A 23877-nucleotide genomic window follows, 5' to 3' on the forward strand; every position below is an offset into this window, starting at 1 on the left:
AAGTTTTGGAAAGTTTCTTTGTAAACTTTCGCTTCTTCCTCAAGAGCCATCTTCATATTTTTCATCTTTGAGTTTTCCAAATTGTTTCTTTTTGAAAACTGCATTTGAAATATGAAAACCTCATCTTGCTAGATCAAACACTCTCTCAAATATATATTTAGGTCATATTCAAGATTGATTTCTTCAAGACTATGGTTTCTTGAAGAAATTGGTCATTCTCCTTTGAATCCAAATTTGGTTTCTGTTTGAGTTGGAGCTTACAAGCTAGTGCCATGGGATGAACGAGCTGGAGAAGGAGCTGCCATTGCCATGAAGAACTGAGCTTCAAGCTTTGCTAAGTTGGAGAAGAAGATTGCACAAAGGAGGTATAGCTCATCTTCCTAAATAGATTTAGGTTTTGCTTGAGCTTGCTTGTATTCCTTTGTAAGAATCTTTTTCTACTTAGTGGATTGCCTGGTCGGTTGATGACCTCCAGTTTTTCCCAATGGTGGGTTTCTGGGTGAACAAAATATGGTTTGCATATCTGTAATTTTTCTGGGTTTGTGTTCTTGGTGGTTGACTAGTCATCATTATCTGCTGTTTGGTATTTACTTGATTATAATGTTTTCACACACTTCCACCATAGTTGTTGCTAGCACAGGGGATGCCTAGATTGACGGATCCTTCTAAGTGCCTAGGTTGTCACTATTATTTTTCTAGGGTTGCAGGTACATTGTGGCATGCTCTGTGTATTCTAGATTGTGGTTGTTCATGACTAGCAGTTGACTAGTCATAAGTGTTTTGGTCAAGGTCTAAAGTGTGTGAAGCTTGTTGTGGTTGTGTTTGTGTCATTTAATTTACCCCTCGTCACCTAAGTGCCAATTTCAAGGTAAAATGTTAATTCCAAAGGCTAGGAAATGGGGTCCGAGAGGTCTCAAAAAATGTGACACATTCCCTCAATAGGATTTTGACATCAGATGCTAGATGCTATGCATTTTGACGTTTTGATGCTACATGCCATGCTCTAAGCTATAAGTACCTTCAATAATTCAGCCTCACATGCACCAAGCAGTCAGCCCACCCTCTTTTTCTTCTCATTCACTGAGGCGTTTTGAAAAACATGGCGTGTATATCGTCCTACTCCTCCCTCCCTCCTCCTTGACCTAATCTTTTCAGGTTTTCAATCCCTTTGGCTCCACAGATGTTAATCACTCCTTTGTGGATTAACTTGCTTTGGTGTCGATTTCACAATGCTTTGACTTTCCATTATTGCATATTACTAAGTGAAAATGTTGAAAATTTAACTCTTTTTGGGGGCTTTAATTTTAGAGAAATTCTTTGATCCGGCATATGGATCACGTCATTCTTCTATCCACACACAACTAAGAACGCCTACATTAAAATAGGTCCAATGTAGGGCCATGTGAGACCGAAATACATAGGATCCCCTTGTTTGTGTGTGTAGATTGATGGGTAATGTTGATGCTCGGTAATCACCGAGCGCTTCGGCCCAATAGAATCCTGACACGTGGGCTTCAACAAACGCCTGCAGAAGACCATGTCAGTGACAAGACCCTCTCTAACCACCGAACCACCTCGCCTCGTAAAACATGCCCTGTCCCCTCAAAAGCCAGGTGTTGGCCGCCCAGACCTCCCCCTTCTTCCCTGATGGTACTGGCGTCGGTTATACAGAAAGGCTACTTCTGTTCGTCCCCGCCCCTAGCAGCGAATCCGGGCCACTCATCCTCTGACGAGTTTTATGGGACGCAAACAGCTCGGCTCCGAGCCGAGCCGACCATGTTGGGAGTTCCCCCCCTTCCCCTTTTTTCCCTATAAGAAGAGCAAAGGAATAAAGAAGGGGATGCACGAGAGAGAAAGGGAGATATTCTTAACCTGTTATGTTCATCCCTCGATTTAATACAAAAGTCTTCCACTACTCTCCATTTTGACCCCGTAACTATCATTGGGTTAAACAGATAATATGATCAACTTCGGACCAAAGAATTTCTTCTAGTCTAGCCCTATAATATAACTCTCATTTTCATGAGGTCACAATATGATCAACTTCGGACCAAAGAATTTCGTTGCTGCAAAGTGGCTTTCCTAATGTTTTCTACAAAGGGCATCGTCATTGTGATGGGGTTATTATTTGGATTGATATGGTTGACTTGTTTATTAATCCTAAGCATGATTGTGTTTTTGCCCTTGCTTCGATGGATCCTAAATGAACACAAATTTTCAATACATGGATGACTTATTTTTGTCGAAATAATGAGACAACATATATGAATACAAGGAGACTATTTTCTCACATTACAACCAAACAACGTTAAACAACCGTTTTAGATTAAGGAGCCAAGCCATGCTCTTATATTAATGATACCTTTTCATATTTTGTGGTAAAAACAGAATGTAGCTAGAAAAGAAAATGCTATATCACAACTAACCCTCAAACTCCATGAATCGTGGAGGAAGGAGGGCAAGAAAACATACAGAGAGCAGCTGTAAGAAAGAAGCTCATAAGCTTATATTATTTCATCACAGTATAACCTAAAAGCCCAATCTAGTATCATAGTAGGCCTAGCGACATCTCAGCCCACAGTTATATTGGGTACACAGAGGCAGGCAAGCGAGGTTTGGCTTGTGCAAGCAAAGGGCTAGCCTTCTTCAAATAAATCTGATCCTCAGTGAAGTCAATCTTGTCCACATCTGGCGGCAAGCTCCATGAAAACCCTTGTAGGAGCCTTGCAAGGAGCATCACAACTATGGTGGAGCCGAGCCCAACGCCCATGCAGCCTCTCCTTCCAGTAGAGAAGGAAACGAACCTCAGGTCATTCTCTTCCAAGTCAACTCGTTGGTCAACGGTTCTATTCAGATGGCGTTCTGGGTTGAATCTCAATGGCTCTTCCCACACTCTAGGGTTGCGCCCAAGCCCTAAGCGGCTTAAGATGACATTGCTACCCTTTGGGATGAAGTAGCCTGCCACTTCAGCATCTGCGATGGACACGTGGGGGAGGTTGAATGGTCCAACTGGATGCAACCTCATAACTTCTTTTGCACATGCCCTTATGTAAGGGAGGTGAGGGACATGGGATTCTTGAACAAGAGTCTTTTTTCCCACTACCCTATCTAGTTCCTCTTCTGCCTTTTTTAGCATCTCAGGTTGGTTGAGCATTTCTGTTAGAGCCCACTCTGCTACATTGAATGGACTGTCCACTGTTGAGAGCTGCAGCTCCTGATCATCCACAAGATATTTATGATCAGTTGGGTTTTTTTTTTTTTTTTTTGGGGTACTAATTAATATTTATGTTTAATATCATCCCAAAATTCATTTTAGGTTCAGAATGAAGCATTTATTGGGTGTAGTGTTTAATATATCATCCACTTGTACTTATGCAATGATTAACATGTCTCATCTCGATTCACAGTTTGACAACATAACATATAAGCATTTTATATGTTACTAAATTTACGATAAGATAAATATATAGTATAACAATAGATTGTTTACCGTGGTTTGCGCTTTGATCTCTTCATCTGATAATAAGGGTTGTCCAATTGCATCTTTGAGTGAGATGAAAACATCAAGAAGGTCATCAGGTTCATTCCTCTTGCCATCTCTCCATTCTTGTAACCTCTCATTCACAATAGGTTCTTGATGCTTCTTGACAATGTTCATAGCCTTCCTTACCTTTTTCTCGTGCCCATCGATGTCAAAAACTCTCAGCCAAGGAAGGTAATCAGATACGCAGAATGCATAGGCATAAGTGAGCAAAGTAAGAAGCGCAGAGACATGTTCTTCTTCTTCAACACCAGGCCCTCCATCCTCCCTCCCTTTGCCAAAGTACGTTCTGTTGAAAATCATCTTTCTCATGATACTTCCTGAGTAAAACTGGGCTGCAATTCTCACATTCACCACTGCACCATTTTGATTGGCTGAGCATTGGTTATACAGAAACTTAACCAGGTTATCAGCTTCTTCGTTTCTCTTACCAAGTAGCCAATGAACCCTAGATGGGTTGAACGCGTCAGCAACCAAAACCCTTCTCATTTTCTTCCACTGGTCTCCCCAAGGCCCAACCACTGTGGTCAAGTACCCGCTACTTAAAGTTTTAGTGGCCATTGTGACGGGTCTCGATGCGAAAACTGCATCATTTTTCTTCAAAAATTCCCTAGCAATTTCTGGTGAAGTTACTGGGATGACATGAACATTTCCTAGGCGTATGCAGGCAATGTCAGTGTTGAATTTTTTCATGAGGCTGTGGATCCATCTGTGTGCTGGTCTGTTCCTCCACATTTCCGGCAAACAACCCACAATTGGCCATGGGCTTGGCCCTGGAGGGAGAGGCACGACTGGGATGCTATTTTTGTTGTGGGTTTTGAGTATGAATTTGACAAGAAACATAAAAATAATGAAAGGAAGGGAAAGAGCAATTGGAGATGTGACTTCAGAATCTAAGAACAAATAAGGCAATGAAGAGGATATAATATTTGGGCTGCAGGTGTTGTTTGTGAAGGTTTCTTCCATCTCAAAACCTAGTGATTAACGTGCTGCTGATGAGCTTGTTATTGCAATGTTCTTGTTATATATAGCCCATAGTTGTAGATGCCTAAGGGGATGAGCTCAAAATGGTCACCAATTAAAATTGCAAATGATGACAAACCAACTTAAATGAGTTGATAATAATAATGTGGATCCTTTTTGTCATAGAAACCCCTGCTTTTTGCATTATTGAGTGGTAGTGTGTTATTCCATCTCAACGCTAGCCCTAATTAAATGAAACAATGGGACTGGGTGGTAAAGCTATACGTACAGACTATATATACTCTTTTTTTCACCCCTAAGCTAGCTTAATTAATAAAATTGTAGTACTTGGAATAAATTTGCATCTTAAATCAAAAGCTTATCTAGAAGGAGGTGGGAAATTTCCACCAAGTGTCAAATAAATACAAACATATACATAATATATTGTTAGGCATATATAGCCATCCACAGTAAGGGGATGGGCTCAAAATGGTCACCAATCAAAATTGCAAGTGGTGACAAACCAAATTAAATGAGTTGATAATAATACTGTGGATCCTTTTGTCATACAAAATCCTTGCCTTTTGCATTATTGAATGGAGAATGGTAATTCTAATATCATAATAAGAATAAAATGTTTGTGTTATATTTTTTTTATTTGTTTAAATTCCCTTTTGAGTTATTCATGGTGAGCTTCTTAGCAGGCCTGGGGCTGAACATGAACAGTCAATTGACCCCCCCTGGGTCCATTATTCAGGGGTCCAAATTTTATTTTTATAAGTGTTATATTATATTATTATAAATTGATTTAATATTTTTGAGGGAAAAAAAAAAGGATTAGCTTTCTGAAAGAATGCATATCCCTTCCGCTCCTCAAGAAAAAGAACCCTTTTGCTCTAATGTTAGTAACATGAGAACTCAGCAGGATCTAATGTTATTTTAAAATCAACAATTTTTTTTTTTAGGACCTTTCTTGAGAGGGGCAATAGCATACTAAACCCACACACAATACACAAATGCTATGACTCGAACCTATGACCTTTCTTGGCGAAGCATTTGCTCTAAACCACTTCACTAGTGGGTCCTTTGCTCAAAATCAAGGTATTTATGTAAATAAACAAACACAAGTAGATTCATTTTATTGTTTCCTGAAATTTACACAAATGTTAGGACTCGATTCCATGACCTTTCTTGGTGAAGCATTTCCTCTAAACCACTACACTAATGGGTCCTTTACTCAAAATCAATTTAAGTGTAAATAAACAAACACAAGTAGATTCATTTTATTGTCTTCCTGAAATTTCCTATGGTTTCTTATTTTTGGTACTTCCTTTTGTCTCGTGTTGTTGAGTTATTGTTAAATACTCAAAACATAGATAATCTTACTGATTTTATTACTTCTTCTTTTGAATTCTATTGGCATTTCATGGATGTAACTGTAGAAATACCCTAAACTCTCTCTTGCCATACTCTCATCTAATCTTCTTGTATCCCGGCAACTAAAACGGATGTTATGGCAAATTGACCGACTGGGCTTGGGCCAATGTTTGTGGCAAACAAATAGGTCCATATGGTAAGACAATTGGGAGCCCATTAAAACTTGAAGCCATGGACCGTGCATGGGTCCTCCAAAGCACTATAAATAAAAAGTGGTACAAATAAATGAAGAGTTGGGACTTGGGAGAAGAAGAATAATGTTCAATTTTCACAAGCATAAAAGCTGACAATGCGGTCAGTCGGCAAACAAACTCTGAACATGGTCAATGAAAGAGTAAAGACTGAAGATGAAGAGAGTGTTTTGCTGAGTCTGAGAGACAGGAGAGCACGGACTGTGTGAATGCTCCTCCTTTAGCAACCACACCATTCATTATATTTACTTACATTATCAACCCAACCCCCTTCCTCTTCTGACAATTTCCACAACCTCGGCCCTCTCTCTTGTCACTTTCAAGATTGAGCAACTTTTGCTTCCCATGTCTCCACTCGTCTTGTCCACACATAATTCTTTCTTCACGTACGTATGTATTTGTGTTTTTTTAGAGTGTTCGACAATAATTCAAAGTTGCACCTGCACCAAAGAAAAAGAGAAAATTACAAAAGCTACTTCAACTTTTAGTCTATGGAGTTATTTGGGAGGAAGTGGGGAAAAATGAGTCTGAATTATGATAAGTTAAGAGTTCGAATTCTTGATTCAACCGATTCGAACAATAATTCAAACTAGTCAAAGAATAGAAGAATAACAGCTCATGATATGAATTTTGTAGCTCCTAAAGCCTCCCCAATTTGACCAAGAGATTAGTATTTGCTGTCCTCTGCTATATTATTTACATGACAAATAATATATATACATATATGTTGGGGCTCTCAATGAGTTTTGGTGTGTAAGGTACTGGGCTTCTGACAAAGGGCTCAATGTTAACGCGGGTTTGGCACAACTATGTCAACCCATGCATGTTCTTCTTTTTTTGGTCGTAACCCATGCATTTTCTTCTGTAAATGAATATATGTCTGTTTCCTGACATGGGTTGAACTCAAATTATCTGTTTTTATTTTTAGATCATGAAATCATTCCAAAATCTTCTTCAGTCCAAATTAATCTTTTTCAATGCACATAATCATCCATTAATCACAGGTACCAATCAACTCGAAACGTCTCGTTGGATTCCATCTTTGAAAATTTCAATTTTATTTGTAGTTTCTATATCTTTGGCCAAGTCTTTAGAGGCTGAGATTCAGCACCAAAACGTTAGGTAAAATGTTAATTCCAAAGGCTAGGAAATGGGGTCCGAGAGGTCTCAAAAAATGTGACACTTTCCCTCAATAGGATTTTGACATCAGATGCTAGATGCTATGCATTTTGACGTTTTGATGCTACATGCCATGCTCTAAGCTATAAGTACCTTCAATAATTCAGCCTCACATGCACCAAGCAGTCAGCCCACCCTCTTTTTCTTCTCATTCACTGAGGCGTTTTGAAAAACATGGCGTGTATATCGTTCTACTCCTCCCTCCCTCCTCCTTGACCTAATCTTTTCAGCTTTTTAATCCCTTTGGCTCCACAGATGTTAATCACTCTTTTGTGGATTAACTTGCTTTGGGGTCCATTTCACAATGCTTTGACTTTCCATTATTGCATATTACTAAGTGAAAATGTTGAAAATTTAACTCTTTTTGGGGGCTTTAATTTTAGAGAAATTCTTTGATCCGGCATATGGATCACGTCATTCTTCCATCCACACACAACTAAGAACCCCTACATTAAAATAGGTCCAATGTAGGGCCATGTGAGACCGAAATACATAGGATCCCCTTGTTTGTGTGTGTAGATTGATGGGTAATATGATCAACTTCGGATCAAAGAATTTCTTCTAGTCTAGCCCTATATTATAACTCTCATTTTCATGAGGTCACAATACCCAATTAGGATGGCTATTGGTCTATGCACTTGCCACCTTGGTTAAAAAAAAAAATTCCCATTTAAGATTTATGTGATTTGATATCCCTTTAGGTACAAAGTACCAGCAGTTGCCTAAATTTATCTCATGACAAACTTTTCAATCAAGACATGTCTTCCATAACATATTGATGCGTCTGCTTTTGGCATTATCAAACATCATTTTCCTAAATAAAGCTTTTGCTTCCCCTATAGTCGAATCTTTCTTTTCATCTGCTGTATGGTGATCTGTGATTCACCAATTTTAGGGTTAGGTAGCGTTTCACATGTCCAGCATATGAATAAAGGGCCAGAAGATCTCTTTTCTTTCAATTGCTTGATATTGGGTTGGATTTTGATAGCTGTAATCGTAGCTCCAAAATCTCCCTCCTTTTTATATATTCGTCCAAGGATCATAAAATGCTACGTGTATCAGAATACAAATCAATAAAGAGAGCCTAATAAATAACTATACAAAACATTTGGTTGTGGCACCCAGCTGAACAATTTGGCCCACCTTAGGCTTAAACAAATGAAGGGGTCTTGCCATGGCCGTACAATCAAAATTGGGTTGCGTGTGATGCCTTTGACAAAAAGAGAATGTGTTCAAAATTTATAATTTACAAGCAATGCTAATTTTCTCAGAAAAGAAGAGGGAAAATAATTGAGAGGGAGAGAGAGAGAGAGAGAGAGAGGGAAAAAAAGAAAGAGATGAAAATGACAAAAAGGGCGAAGGGAGCAAAGGGAGCAAAGCATGGAAGATGCAAAGTGGGTGCTATGCATGTATGATCACTAACATGCACACATGGAAGCCAAGCCAACACCCACTATGGAACAAATCATTTTTCATCATTACAACACAAGACACTCTTTTTGTCATTTGGTATTTTGCCCAAATCCCCACCCTACATCAACTCTCATCATACCCATTCATCTCATCCATGTTTTGGATCACTGATTTAATTGGATCTAATCAACCCAAAGGCACCCCATGGATTTATCTAATTGGTCATTCTTCAAATTATATACCATTAATTCCTAAACCTCACCTAACTTATTAGGGTTTTTATCTCATCATTTTGGTTGTGGTTGGGAGGTGCCACTATAAATACTTTGGCCCTAATGGCCATCTACATGATCCATCAGTAAACTTCTTCCCCCAGCTTTCTGTGTGTTCCCTTCATCTTCTATGGGGAAAAAAACTAATAATTAATACTTTGTCCAAGACTTAAACACTACTCAAAAAGATACACACACCTCAGCCTTCTTTTCTCTTTATTTGAAGTATAAATTACATTTCTGCATTGTCAAAGTAGGAATACAGGTCTGCAACTTCTATTATTTGTGAAATTTTTAACATATTTCCCTCCCCACAACACCCCCCCCTCCCCCCCCCCCCCCCCCCCCCAAAAAAAAAAAAACTTAATAACACACATTCTACTCTTAAAACCCATTATTTAAGACATAAAGTTTGATTAGGATACCTAATGCATGTGCCAAGGACAGGCCATGAAAGCATGGAGGAGATATTGTGGAAGCCACTAATTAAAAATAATCAAATTTGTTTAATAGTATATAATTATGTTTCATTTGATGAAGGTTTGCTACCGTTAAGGATTTCCTATTTTGGAAAAAGAAAGACTTTTATGTGATGCAAGGATACTTTCTAGTCAGATTCCCACTCCCCAAACAGGGACTTTTAATAAACAAATTAAAATTGTAGTACTTGGAATAAATTGGCATCTTAAATCAAAGGCTTATCTAGAAGGAGGTGGGAAATTTCCGCAAAGTGTCAAATAAATACAAGGACAACAATGTATAAACATATACAAGTAAGGTGATGAGCTCAAAATGGTCACCAATCAAAATTGCAAATGGTGACAAACCAACTGAAATGAGTTGGTAATAATAATGTGGATCCTTTTGTCATACAAAATCCTTGCTTTTTGCATTATTGAATGGAGAGTGGTAGTGTGGTAGAGGGTGGCAATTCTAATATCATAATAAGAATAAAATCTTTGTGTTATATTTTTTTTATTTATTTAAATCCCCTTTTGAGTTATCCATGGTGGGCTTCTTTAGAGGCAGCTTAAAACAATGGTCATTGGTTTGCTATACAACCTGGAATATTCTCTTGCTTGCATTTTCAACTTTCAAAGGATCAAAATTCCCCACTAGAGGCAAGTTCAAATATAACTGTAAGCTGTGTGTTAGAATGCTAATATCCAAGGCGCCTTTTCCTTATAAACCGGTTTTGTAACGATAGATTTTACTGGAAGGTTAGTATGGACTAAATTTTTTTTATTTTCATTGCAGGTTGTGTAAAGTCACCTTGAGGCCTCTAATAGTCAATGTGTTTTGTCAAGGATTTTTTTAGAGGAGTCAAAGAAACAACAAATTCAAAACAAATGGCCATAGTTTTCTTCTGCCTAAAAATGGGCGGGACGTGGATTTGTTTTGGACCAGAAATGGTAATACCTTCTCGAAGACTTGAAGTTGCTATATATGCAGATAAGATAAAGAACTTCTCTTAATCCATCCTTGTTCAACAAAATATTCAAAAGCTTTAACTAATTTTGGTGGATATGGCAATATTGCGTTGTCGATAGATATGTTGGGAAGCAATCAATCATAATCGTATGCACAACACAACTATAGGAGGGGGACTCTTTAGCAAATTATCATGGCATGCACCCCATCATGCATTTCTTATTTTCAAACACCATCTTCGTGTATTTTATTTGTCCTATAATGCCATATTACACACAAAGGTACTGTATTTGAGGGCTTTTTTTCTTTCTTTTTTCTGTAAAGGCATTCTCTTTTAACCAAAATTTTCTCAATATACCCTGCATTTTTTCCTTGTATGTTTTTAAATTTCCATTTCCCCTTAACATAACCTTCTCTCTCTCTCTCTCTCTCTCTCTCTCTCTCTCTCTCTCTCTCTCTCTCTCTCTCTCTCCCTTCTTACGGAGAGATTTTGGTCACTAGGTAGATGCACTTGTGTTTTTATAACACTGATCACGTAATCAACACTAAGATCATTGTGGATTATGTGTTTCTTTCTATAGTTGTAATTGAATTTTGAAGAAAAATTAAACTAAATTAATGAGACATAAAAATAGTAGTTTCAATAATAAAAACTTAAGGAATTAATATTAAGTAAGTAATAAAAATAAAAAATATTTTTTTCCTTAATAAAAAAATCAATTCTAGTCTTGTGTCGCCCAATTCAAAGTCTATTTATGACATGAAAAGGGTTTCACTACCTAACACTTTGACTTTTACAGTCTCCCCCAACCTTTCCTGCATTCATGTGCCAATGTTTGTTGGTAAAACTTGCAACCTAAACCAAAGCTTTTTGATTAGATTGCCACTTTGAGCTGTTAAGATTTTAACATAACTTTTACATTAGTTACTGCTGTTTTATGTATATAAAAAGTAATATTTTAATCATTGAAGATAAAAGTTGCCGCAAAATTTTTAATCGGGACAAAAAATGTGTGCAAAACAGGTATCCAATATAAACATGGTCTTCTAGTAATTTGGTAGTTTGTTTTGGTTATTTGTAATGGTTTAGTAAGTCTGGATTGGATTCTTATGTTAGTCCATGACATGTATATATAGTATTTTTTACTATTCTGGGATTTCTCCCATATGGTTTTCCTATAAAGGTTTTAACGAGACCACTGTTCTCATGCTGTCTATGTATGAAACTCTTGGATCATGAATGAAATGCTCTTTTTCTCAAAATATAAATATTTAATTCTAAATAAATATGATTTAACCACAAAATTAACAAGATCAGTAGTAGATTGGAAGTCAAACTTAGGAGTTAGGAATGAATGAAAGTCTAAGATAGGTGGACCCAATTAGGTCATTTTCCAATTCCAAAGCTTTTCATTCCCTCCACACATTGATAAAAATAAGTCCTAAATTTAAAGAGATAAAAATATCAATTGTTCCCCATTTCTATCGCATGCCCAAGGAGTGCCCTACCATCTCTTTTATCAGCCATCTTCAATGAATTTGCACTGCTCAAGAAGTTCAAAACTTTTTCAAAGTTTCTTGTTCTTCTTTTTCTATATGACTGGACGATCGATTATCTTTTATTTTCGATTTCAAACACTGAAAGCGAATGGTAAATTGACCACTCAGTTCTGGGCTTGTTCTTACAGCTCAAAATTAAAAAAAATAAAGTTGAGTATATTCATTCATTAATTCTTCCATGCAAAAAAGACGATATACGTGAGTCGGCCAAAAAAATAAATTGGTCCACATGCAGTGATAAATTATATAAAAAGGGAGAAGTTCGCATAACATTTATTGGTTTTATGAAATTTCATTTATTTTGGTGATAATTAGACATCGTTTGGGAAGCCAAAGTACTAGAGAACGAGTTGCAATTTGTAAAAGGTTTGTAATTTAAGTGATTATGAGTACTTATTTTTATGCTCAAAGGTTTTTTGTTCGATTCTTTCCCTCACCAATGACATTCGTATAAAAGAAAAGTTCAACGAGTTTGGAGTCGTTACTATAGAAATATGATACTCAACTAAATCTAAATTGGAAAATTATCAATATGACTATAGAAATATGCTTCTCTAAATAGCCGATGGAACCTTCGAATAAAAGATGTATTAGCTAGGGCCTTAAGATAACAGAAAATAACTACACAGTGTGGCCAAAGGTTGGTGCACTTTTAACAGATGTAGAGCCCTCAAAATGCCAGGTTCCCAATACGACCCTCTTGTGGTTGTAATTGTATCCACAACCCAAGGAAAATCATCCTAACTTGTAGATTAAGATCCTCATGATCTCAATAATTAAAAAATAATCCTGAAATTAAGCACACTTAACCACAAGAAAGACAATGCAAATGGCATAATGAGGGCCACATGCACCGCTTTTGAGAGGAGTATTTGAGTGGGCACTTGAGTAAATTTGTTTTGGGGTTTACTAAAATTTTAATCTCCTTTCCCATCAGAACAAGGCTGGAATGGGAGACTGAAAAATGGTCATATCCCCTTTTGCCCAAAATAATAATAACCTCTCAATGAGAGAGAGGGTTTTCATTTGACTTCTTCATGCTCACTGGGGCTCCCCCAAAATTTACCAATAAAATATGCACTCTTTTCATCAACAAAGTTAGTCTTAATTTAACTCTCTTTTATATTGAAGTTTGTTCACCAACCCTTTTCCTTTACACCTAAAGTTTAACAAACCTTGTTTATTCATTTTAGTTCTAAGAATCTAATTGGATGCTAATCAATATATTTAGGATAACAATGACAATGCCTCTGTAATAGTGCCTCTGCCTTATTCTAGTCATAGGATACATTCATTGTGTTTGTGTGTTATGGTCAAGACCACAAAACACTAATAATTTAGGGTTCATGAACAAGCCCTAGCTTTTGGCTTTTGGCTTTGGATCCATGTGTTTTTAATTTAATCAATTTGGTTGATATAATGTGGACGTGCGACACCTACACGCATCAAAGTAAATTAATGTCAATTTCTAAAATAAATAAAAAAGCAAAATTATTTATAGAGTAAAATACAAGGACTAAATTTATCGATCTCAAACTAAATATTGGAACAAGACACATGAACCGAAATGATATTCAACCCAAGTTTTATATTTTTTTATATGGCAATGTTTCATACATTCAATTCTTGTTGTACTTAGAGCTGGTCCACATTAATTAAAATGAGCCAACTGATTTGTTAGGTGTGTGCCATTAAATAGAATATGTCAATCGTGATGAGACAAAGTTAGTGTGTCCATCAAGTTTACCTATATTTCCATATTTGTAGTTCACCAGATGTTAAAAACTGTAGTTGGGGTTCAGTCTTTTCCAGTTCAAGGAATTAAAGTCTCCCCAACTCTTTTATTTATTTATTTATTTTTGAAATAGGCGATAACATATTAAACTCACACACATTACACGGATGGAACTACACATACACACAAATAGAGTAAAATGAAAGCAAGAAATTTATTTGAAAAATCGGATTCTTCATATGCTAAAAAATCCCAAGTTATTATTTGATACAAACAATCAAATTTTAACAGGAGGAATGTGTGAATGTATAGTATGAATTCTTATAGAATCATGAGATCATCTTTCTTGCAAGATCATAAGGTATAACATAATCAATAACTAATCTAGATGCAACATAACTCATTGTGAGCAATAACTTAAATGCTTCACCCACAAAACAAAAGAAGTAGGCATCATTATTCATGGCATTCATGCAACAAATATGACCAAAAACCAAACAACTAAACACATCAATAAATAGGTGTTGTTTGTTGTGTGGATTCGGATCCTCTGCTATGATTTTCTCAGCTATGATCTACTTGACTTTTGTTCTCCACATGCTATCTCATTAAAATTTAATCTAAGTGATTTAAATTGGACACATCATCCTTAAAATTAAAACCCAATTTACTCTTAATTAAAAATGAAACAAAAAACCCTAACTTAACTAACGCCTAAGCTAATGTCTCTAGCAATTTTTTTCCTCCTCCTTGTCGGCACGTTTCCCCCCAGCCCCAAAATCTTATCACTCATCAATCTTTTCGTCACCAAAGTTTTTTCCATGCAAAAATCTGATTTTGGTTATAGAAATGCAGCAAGCTCCTTTTGCAATGGATCAGCAGCTTTAAATTTGCGTCATCACTTTTACAAGCTAAAACACCAACTAAGAAATTCTTACCATCACCGACATCTTTTATTCTTCTCCATTTTGACGTGCATTAATTTAGGGCTCAAATCAAACTTCAGTCTAAATGATGAAATAAGAATTCAAATAAAGTCTCAAATTGCTTTTTTGATGTATAATTAATGTTCAAGCATGAATTTTTGGTGACTTCAATTATACTCTCACTTCTTATTGTTATCAATGAGATTCTTCAATTACAAAGATTACATGATGAAAAAGAAGATGAATTGGGGGAAGGAGATGCAAGGAGGACTTAGATACTTGTTTTGTTTTTCTTTTTCAATGTGAAGTGTCAATGTTTTAGCCATCAGATGATTTCTTAACGAAGTGGCACGTTTAGAATAAAAATCAAGCAAATCAAAGCAGAGAAAAAACAAGCAGAGGATCCAGATCCTTGTGTTGTGTGACATGTAGAAAACTCAGAATCCATGGGTGAAGGGCATAACATGTGAAAAACTGCAACACAAGTGGCATTTTCTAAGGCAGGAGTTACATTACTCGACAAACGCCCGTGGGTGGAGGCATAAACAGAGGCTTGCCACAAAGAACCTTGCAGAGGGGAGAGCCAGAGACAGTACTGTAAGCGTGAAAAGAGAGAAAGATATCAAAACTCACTTTTCCTTTATTCCTTAAAATGCTTTTATTTTAACCCTCACAACAATTTCTCATTTCTAATTAAATTTCTCTCATTAGGCAAACAAAAAAAGAAAAGAAAATTTCTCAAATTTGGTCACAATCCCAGTCCGAAAACAACACTTAAAAAATTGCGACTCCAAGGTATTTTCAGAGTGTCAGATGGCAGTCAGTTTATTGTATTCTAGCTAAAAAAAGGAGCTGACTCACAACCCAGTTCATTATTAAACTCAAAGCGTGATTAGAAGCCAACCCACCTCTTTTTTTTTTATGCTCTCTTCTCTGAATTCTCAAAGTCTCTGAAACACAGTGGCTCAAGTTTAATCACTACTTAGACTGCAGACTTAACAGAAGCTCATAGTTGGACCTAAACAAATCCAACAATTCGCTGTCATTTCTGAAAAGATTAGAGGAATCCTCAGATTTGTCCACCACTTGCTGAAAATTTCCTGAAATCCCACTTTGATTTTTTATTCAAAAATCAAGGCAAACATGGAAATTACAAATTGGGTTCATTTCAGCAGAATTAGCAAAGTTTTTTTTTCAATGAAAGCAGCTAACTTTATGGCAAAGTGGCAGAGTTTACATTGACAAAACTTAGCTCACCGTCCACAGTTTCCATAGTCAACATTCAAAGAAAATGTACCACTGCTAATAACTAATGAATAATAATGGACCATAATTTCATTATTTATAGTGGAGGGTCTGTTTGGGTTGCTTTTAAATAATTAATCAAGTTTTTTTATTTATGTTGGTGAAGGGTACAGTGAGCAGCAAAAAACGCCGGATTTACAGGAGATAGACAGAGAGGAGGGCAGGTATGAACTTTTGGAAGAAAGGGAAATTTTTTTTCTTGTGCGTGCTTTTACAATTTAACTTGCAGAAGAAGCCAAAGCAAGAAGGGAATTAAGGATCAACTGTCAAAAATATATATACATTTTAAGAATTGGGGGTTTTCAAAATATTTTTTCTATTGGGTGTTCTGCTTTGAATCTGTTTTGGTCAAAAAACCCCATCTTTAAGTTTTCACACAGTGTTGTTTGTCGGGTGGAAAACCCCTTTCTGTTCCTCTGTTCTCTCTCTCTCTCTCTCTTCAATTTACCCAAGCTGTCACTGTGTGTGGTGTTAAGTGTGTTTTTTATATTTACAGAAGAAGCAAAGTGAAGCAATCCCACCAACCGTAACACACCAAAGCACGAGATATACTGAGCACCAATGGAAACAGAAACACGAAAAACACAGAAAACAACAAAATATGAGCGTAGTGAAAGCAGAAGAAAACACAACCAAAGGGGGGGTTAAAAATCAATAAATTTGGAAAAGTGAGGAAGCAAAGACATGAGCTCAAAAGCCACCAGGTAGATTGAGATAATAAGGAGAGAGAGAGAAGAGAGAGAGAGAGAGAGAGTTTGGTTTGCTCATAAAGCTACGAATTTTGCAAATGTCACAAGATTCTCAGGGGATAAAGACGATTGAGCAGTGGAGATGGTCCGAAATGCAAGGCCTTGAGCTGGTGTCTGACGCTGAGCCTTCTGACCCATTTAAAACCAACCCATCAAAGCCAACAACACCATCAACAACAACAACAGCAGCTCTAGACAGAGACCCGAGAGTGGAGGACCAGGAAGCTCAAGAAGTTGTGAACAAGGCAGAGAGAAGAGAGGCAATGGAGAGCTCTGAGCCCAAAAAAGACTCTAGTGGTGGTGGTGATGGAGGTAATAGTAGTGGTGGTGAAAAGCCGGAGGCTTTTCCCTCAGTTGGGTTTGGAGAGCTCTTCAGATTTGCTGATGGGTTGGATTATGTTCTGATGGCAATTGGGTCTGTTGGAGCAATCGTGCATGGTTGCTCTTTGCCTATCTTTCTTCGTTTCTTCGCCGATCTTGTTAATTCTTTTGGTGCAAATGCAAACGACATGGATAAGATGATGCAAGAGGTTTTGAAGGTATTGTTATAATTCACTATCTCATGTTCTTAAGACTTTGAATGTGATCAAAACTCATTCTCTTTTGTCTCTGTGTCTTTGTGAATTTGCAGTATGCATTGTATTTTCTTGTGGTTGGAGCTGCAATATGGGCGTCTTCATGGGCAGGTGAGCTTTTCTTCTCTTGAGCTCAATTGCCTTCCTTATTTTGGTTTTTCATTTCTGGGTTTTGTTTATGTAATTGAAAGACCTTTGCTAATTTTGCTGCAGAGATTTCTTGCTGGATGTGGACGGGAGAGCGTCAATCAACTAAAATGAGGATCAAGTACCTTGAAGCTGCTCTGAACCAGGACATTCAGTACTTTGATACAGAGGTTCGAACCTCCGACGTCGTTTTTGCCATTAACACCGATGCAGTGATGGTCCAAGACGCCATAAGCGAGAAGGTGAAGCAAAGCCCAGAACTTTGCTTAAAATTTCTTTTTGGTCACTTGGTTCCCATTTGGGATTTTTTATTATTATTATTATTATTTTTTTTTTTTTTCAGGCTAACATGTTTGCTTTTCTGCTTTGTTTGTGCAGTTGGGTAATTTCATTCACTACATGGCAACATTTGTGTCTGGATTTGTGGTGGGTTTCACTGCTGTGTGGCAATTAGCTCTTGTCACCCTTGCTGTTGTTCCTCTAATAGCTGTAATTGGAGCCATACATACCACCACATTAGGCAAGCTATCAGGCAAGAGCCAAGAAGCTCTTTCACAAGCAGGACACACTGTAGAACAGGTCAGTAAATGCAAGTTCCTAATATCTCATATCTGCCTCTGAGTTTCAATTGTTAGAAACTAAGGAGAATTCAACTTTTTTCACTTCATTTGTGGCAAATTTGAGCTGTTTCTGTATATGGGTTTAGCTGATTTTTAGCCAAATTGCAGACTGTAGTTCAAATTCGAGTTGTTTTGTCGTTCGTTGGGGAATCAAGAGCACTGCAAACTTACTCCTCAGCATTGAAGGTGGCTCAGAGGCTTGGTTACAAGAGTGGATTTGCTAAAGGAATGGGACTTGGAGCAACTTACTTTGTTGTTTTCTGTTGCTATGCACTTCTTCTCTGGTATGGGGGTTATCTTGTTAGGCATCATTTCACCAATGGAGGTCTTGCCATAGCTACCATGTTTGCTGTCATGATAGGTGGACTGTAAGTACCATGTTACATGTGTTCTCTTCTCAAAAGGTTTTACTAATTAAATTTTGTTTGCTCATAGTTCTCTTTGATCAACAGGGCTTTAGGACAATCTGCCCCAAGCATGGGTGCTTTTGCAAAGGCTAAAGTTGCAGCTGGGAAGATTTTCAAAATTATTGATCACAAACCGGGCATGGACCGGAATAGTGAAGCAGGCCTGGAACTAGAGTCTGTTACAGGACTAGTGGAGCTGAAAAATGTAGACTTTGCCTACCCATCAAGGCAGGATGTTCGCATCCTCAACAATTTCTCTTTGAATGTTCCGGCTGGAAAGACCATAGCCTTGGTTGGTAGCAGTGGCTCTGGTAAGAGCACTGTGGTCTCCCTCATTGAGAGATTTTATGATCCCTCTTCAGGTAAATTATCCACCAATTTCATTTTTTTTGTTCCAAATTTCCAGTAGAAGTCTCCTGAGTTCAATTTTTTCCATGTAGGCTTGTGTTTTTGTTTCGAAATGTGTTGTTAATGAAAATGCTCTTTTAACCTGTGCAGGACAAGTTCTGCTAGATGGGCATGACATAAAGACCTTGAAACTAAGGTGGCTGAGACAGCAAATAGGGCTTGTGAGCCAAGAGCCAGCTCTGTTTGCTACCACCATTAAAGAAAATATACTTTTGGGAAGGCCTGATGCAGACCAAGTTGAGATTGAAGAAGCTGCCAGAGTTGCCAATGCCCATTCATTCATTGTCAAACTTCCTGACGGTTTTGATACTCAGGTTAGCTAATTAAGATAGTAATATACCATGGTTATAATTAGTGTAAATATTTACTATAATTCTTGAGGGCATATTTTAGTTGAAGGCCTGAACTGAAGGGGGCCAGATTTAGTTGAAATTCTAATGGCCTATAGTTGCTTCTGTTAAGTCATTAAAGATGCATTGGTTGATTTGGTCAACAAACAAGACCTAACTTTATCTTAGGCTGGTTTTTTTTTTTAAAAGTCAATGTGGGGAAGCGTTTGGTCATGTCTGCATTTTGTAGAAAGTAACATGCAGCAGTCAACACTGCATGTGCAGAAATAAATAGGCCTTTGCATATCCATGGTGAAACATGGACTAAATAAAGTAGAAGGGAATATTTATTAGATTAAATGACAGGAAGTACAAGACAAAACAATATATATAAGGAAGAGAAGAAGGGGTTCCATTATTCTCTATAACTTAACAAAATCTAAGAACTAATCTATTTCTATGCGATTAAAGACAAAAAAATATATAAAGAAAATGGAAAATGAGAAGTGCCTGATGATGGTGATTGATGGAGATAAAATAGATAATAAATTGAACATACAAGTGGGATTGCAGAGAGGACTATTAATTTATTATTTGTGAAGGAAGTTTTTATTTAATTCATTCATAGTTTGAAAGTCCAACCCCAAGCTGCTGTAGAATTTTAATCTCTTTCTGTAGTTTGTGTTTGGCAGTAAATAAGAAGGATAAAAATTGTTGGAAAAAAATGAACATCAGAGAGTAAAATTATCATACAAATTTAATAATAAGTTGAAAATGGCAGGTAGGGGAAAGAGGACTGCAACTATCTGGAGGGCAGAAGCAGAGAATAGCCATTGCAAGGGCAATGCTGAAAAACCCAGCAATCCTGCTCTTAGATGAGGCAACAAGTGCATTGGACTCTGAGTCAGAAAAGCTGGTGCAAGAAGCCCTTGACCGGTTTATGATTGGCAGGACAACTCTTGTCATTGCCCATCGCTTATCAACCATTCGCAAAGCTGACCTCGTAGCTGTACTCCAACAAGGAACTGTGTCTGAAATCGGAGCCCATGATGAACTCATTTCGAAAGGAGAAAATGGTGTATATGCCAAGCTCATCCGAATGCAAGAGATGGCACATGAAACTGCTCTCAACAATGCCAGAAAGAGCAGTGCAAGGTATGTATTGTGGATTCTTTATTGTCTTTGGAGACTAAGCAACTGCACATTTGTTTTATCTCTGTTGTAAATGGATAGTTTTTAAGCTGAGAAATCAATACTTATCATGGGTCTTCATTTTTCAGGCCTTCTAGTGCCAGGAACTCTGTTAGCTCACCTATAATTGCCCGAAATTCCTCATATGGTCGATCACCATACTCACGCCGGCTATCGGACTTTTCTACTTCTGATTTTAGTCTCTCCCTTGATGCCTCGTATCCCAATTACCGGCTAGAAAAACTTCCCTTCAAGGAGCAAGCTAGTTCCTTCTGGCGCCTTGCTAAAATGAACTCTCCTGAATGGGTTTATGCTTTAGTTGGTTCAATTGGCTCTGTTGTTTGTGGTTCTCTTAGTGCTTTCTTCGCATATGTTCTAAGTGCTGTCCTCAGCGTCTACTACAATCCGGACCATGACTTCATGATCAAACAGATTAATAAGTACTGCTATTTGTTAATTGGACTTTCATCAGCTGCACTTCTCTTCAACACACTGCAACATTTCTTTTGGGATATTGTGGGAGAAAACCTTACAAAACGAGTGAGGGAGAAAATGCTGACAGCAGTTCTGAAAAATGAAATGGCATGGTTTGATCAGGAGGAAAATGAGAGTGCCAGGATTGCAGCAAGGCTGGCTCTTGATGCCAACAATGTCAGATCAGCCATTGGAGACAGGATTTCTGTTATTGTACAGAACACAGCACTCATGCTAGTTGCTTGCACTGCAGGATTTGTTTTGCAATGGCGCCTTGCCCTTGTCCTTATAGCTGTCTTCCCTGTGGTTGTTGCAGCCACAGTGTTGCAGGTAATTTTTTTTCCCTAAGTAGTTCTTCAAGCATGCATGGTGACGATGTACAGAGATTAGGAATTTATTTGTTATCTATAGTAGAATTATTAGGAAACTAATTGGACTCTGGCCATGACATTCAGACTAGAAAATTTTAATTAGGGAAAACACAATATACTCGAATTTAAATTAAGGCATATTTTACTGTTGTCCGATAGATTATCCATTGACACATTCCTGTATTTACTGTTTCTTTTATTGAATCTGTAACAGAAAATGTTCATGACGGGTTTCTCTGGAGACCTTGAAGGTGCACATGCCAAGGCCACCCAACTGGCTGGGGAGGCCATAGCCAATGTAAGGACTGTTGCTGCATTCAATTCAGAGGGAAAAATTGTTGGTCTTTTCTCCAGCAACCTCCAGATTCCCCTACGCCGGTGCTTTTGGAAGGGCCAGATTGCTGGCAGTGGTTTTGGGATAGCTCAGTTTGCACTTTACGGTTCCTATGCTCTAGGTCTTTGGTATGCTTCCTGGCTTGTAAAGCACGGAATCTCTGATTTCTCAAAGACAATCCGAGTTTTCATGGTCCTGATGGTGTCTGCTAATGGGGCAGCAGAAACACTAACACTAGCACCTGACTTTATTAAAGGTGGTCGAGCAATGCGATCAGTCTTTGACCTCCTTGACCGCAAAACTGAAATTGAACCTGATGATCCAGATGCTACTGTTGTCCCTGATCGTTTGCGTGGAGAAGTTGAACTCAAGCATGTAGACTTTTCTTACCCTACTCGCCCGGATGTCCCTGTTTTCCGTGACCTCTCCCTCCGTGCCCGAGCAGGCAAAACTCTTGCCCTTGTTGGTCCTAGTGGGTGTGGCAAGAGCTCAGTCATTGCACTGATACAGCGGTTCTATGACCCGACATCAGGACGAGTTATGGTTGATGGAAAGGACATTCGAAAATACAATCTCAAGTCCCTAAGGAGGCACATAGCCGTGGTTCCTCAGGAGCCATGCCTCTTTGCTACAACCATATATGAAAACATTGCTTATGGGCACGAGTCAGCAACTGAGGCTGAGATCATTGAAGCTGCAAATATGGCCAATGCTCACAAGTTCATATCTGCATTGCCGGAAGGGTACAAAACATTTGTTGGGGAGAGAGGAGTTCAACTATCTGGAGGACAGAAACAAAGAGTTGCTATTGCCAGGGCCTTATTGAGGAAGGCTGAGCTTATGCTTCTTGATGAGGCAACAAGTGCACTTGATGCTGAGTCTGAGAGATCTATTCAAGAGGCTCTGGATCGTGCTTGCTCAGGGAAAACCACAATTGTGGTTGCACACAGACTATCAACTATCAGGAATGCCCATGTCATTGCAGTGATTGATGATGGGAAAGTGGCAGAGCAAGGATCTCACTCCCATCTATTGAAAAATTACCCAGATGGGTGTTACGCTCGCATGATACAGCTACAACGGTTCACACACACCCAGGCCATTGGAATGGCATCAGGTTCAAGTTCTTCAGTAAAACCCAGAGAAGATGAAGATAGAGAAGGCAAGTAAGGTGAAGCCACACACCAGTAAAGAGGAGTATATCCCCATATACCCCATCTGATTTTTTGGGTTTTTGTTTTTGTTTTTCTGTTTTGGTATAGTATATGTATTATCTTTCTTTCTTTTACTCCCCCTATTTTTACCATATATATATTCTACCCTATGAATCTTTGAAGAAAATGATAATGACAAATACTTCCCTCAAGATTGAAATAGATAACTTACACTCTTGTGCATTTTCACTTGTGCTCTTAAGAAATAATCATAACATGGTTACCCAATGTTTCAAACAAGTGATGGTGTTAGACAACTGTTGTGGTCCAAACGATTTAAAAAGTGAAATTCCTCTGTGATAATTGATTTACCATTATTCTCAAGGGTTAAGCTTTTAGGTGAAAAGACTCGATAGGTACATATATAGGCATAAAGTACCTGGTCCGATCAATGTATTTTTTTATATTTAATTTTTTATCCAAGGGAAATTCGAGGAGGGGAAAATCGAACTATGGATCTCGGATGAAGCGGTTAAGTGCTTTGAAGTACTTAAGCTATAAGCCCTTACAGTCCAATGACCGGTGAAAGATGTTGGGCCCTGGCAACATTGATGCCAATCTTATATCTCTTGGAACATGATGAAAACTTGGCCTAGAAACCCACATGTGTGCAAGCTTTAATTGCCAAATTCAATATTGCCCGAAAGCCAATTGTTATTCACACAAGTCACAACAATGATCAGCAGCCTTGCAATTTGAGCATGTCTGAAGGATAAAGTGTGTTAGAATTCCATCACTCTCCGACACTGATCGCACAGAAAATGGGTATGATGGCCTCAGGATGTAGACCTTAGGATGAATGGCATGTTAGGCTTTTGATTATATATTACATGTCACTATCCAAACCCTGAACATGATTGGTCCAACAGCTTTGTGAAATAGTCCAGTCTTGATCTCAACAGGGCATGCATGCATATTTGATAGAGCTTGTGGGGGACAGCATTATTGAGAGCTCATTCACATGGTGGTTGCCCATCATGTGCATGAGTTTAAAGACAACATCAATGGAGGGAAAACTGAATAAAGATGGGGAAATAGCCAAAGACCCAAGAGGTGGAGGGAAAATTAATACTTCAAAACAGTGGCTGGTAGTGGACAAGCCTTT

The 23877-nt window shown here is 38.0% G+C and overlaps 2 protein-coding genes across 2 annotated transcripts; one reads left to right on the forward strand and one right to left on the reverse strand.

Annotated features, from left to right (window-relative positions):
* Positions 1-2263: 2263 nt before the first annotated feature.
* On the reverse strand, positions 2264-4689 carry LOC110766314 (tryptophan N-monooxygenase CYP79A68). The gene is made up of 2 exons (XM_088256011.1): positions 3491-4689; positions 2264-3214 (listed from the first exon to the last, which is right to left on the reverse strand). Exons 1-2 carry the CDS (start codon positions 4505-4507, stop codon positions 2582-2584), a joined length of 1650 nt encoding a protein of 549 aa, XP_088112137.1. The 5' UTR covers positions 4508-4689; the 3' UTR covers positions 2264-2581.
* Positions 4690-16438: 11749 nt separating this feature from the next.
* Positions 16439-22955, forward strand: ABCB1 (ATP binding cassette subfamily B1). Its single transcript, XM_021969713.2, has 10 exons — positions 16439-17241; positions 17334-17388; positions 17491-17666; positions 17803-18003; positions 18153-18412; positions 18497-18813; positions 18950-19173; positions 19970-20343; positions 20469-21183; positions 21439-22955. Exons 1-10 carry the CDS (start codon positions 16741-16743, stop codon positions 22726-22728), a joined length of 4113 nt encoding a protein of 1370 aa, XP_021825405.2. The 5' UTR covers positions 16439-16740; the 3' UTR covers positions 22729-22955.
* Positions 22956-23877: the final 922 nt, after the last annotated feature.

The sequence above is a fragment of the Prunus avium genome, chromosome 7, assembly GCF_965620075.1.
Source record: "Prunus avium chromosome 7, drPruAviu1.hap1.1, whole genome shotgun sequence".
Classification (NCBI taxonomy): Eukaryota; Viridiplantae; Streptophyta; class Magnoliopsida; order Rosales; family Rosaceae; genus Prunus; species Prunus avium.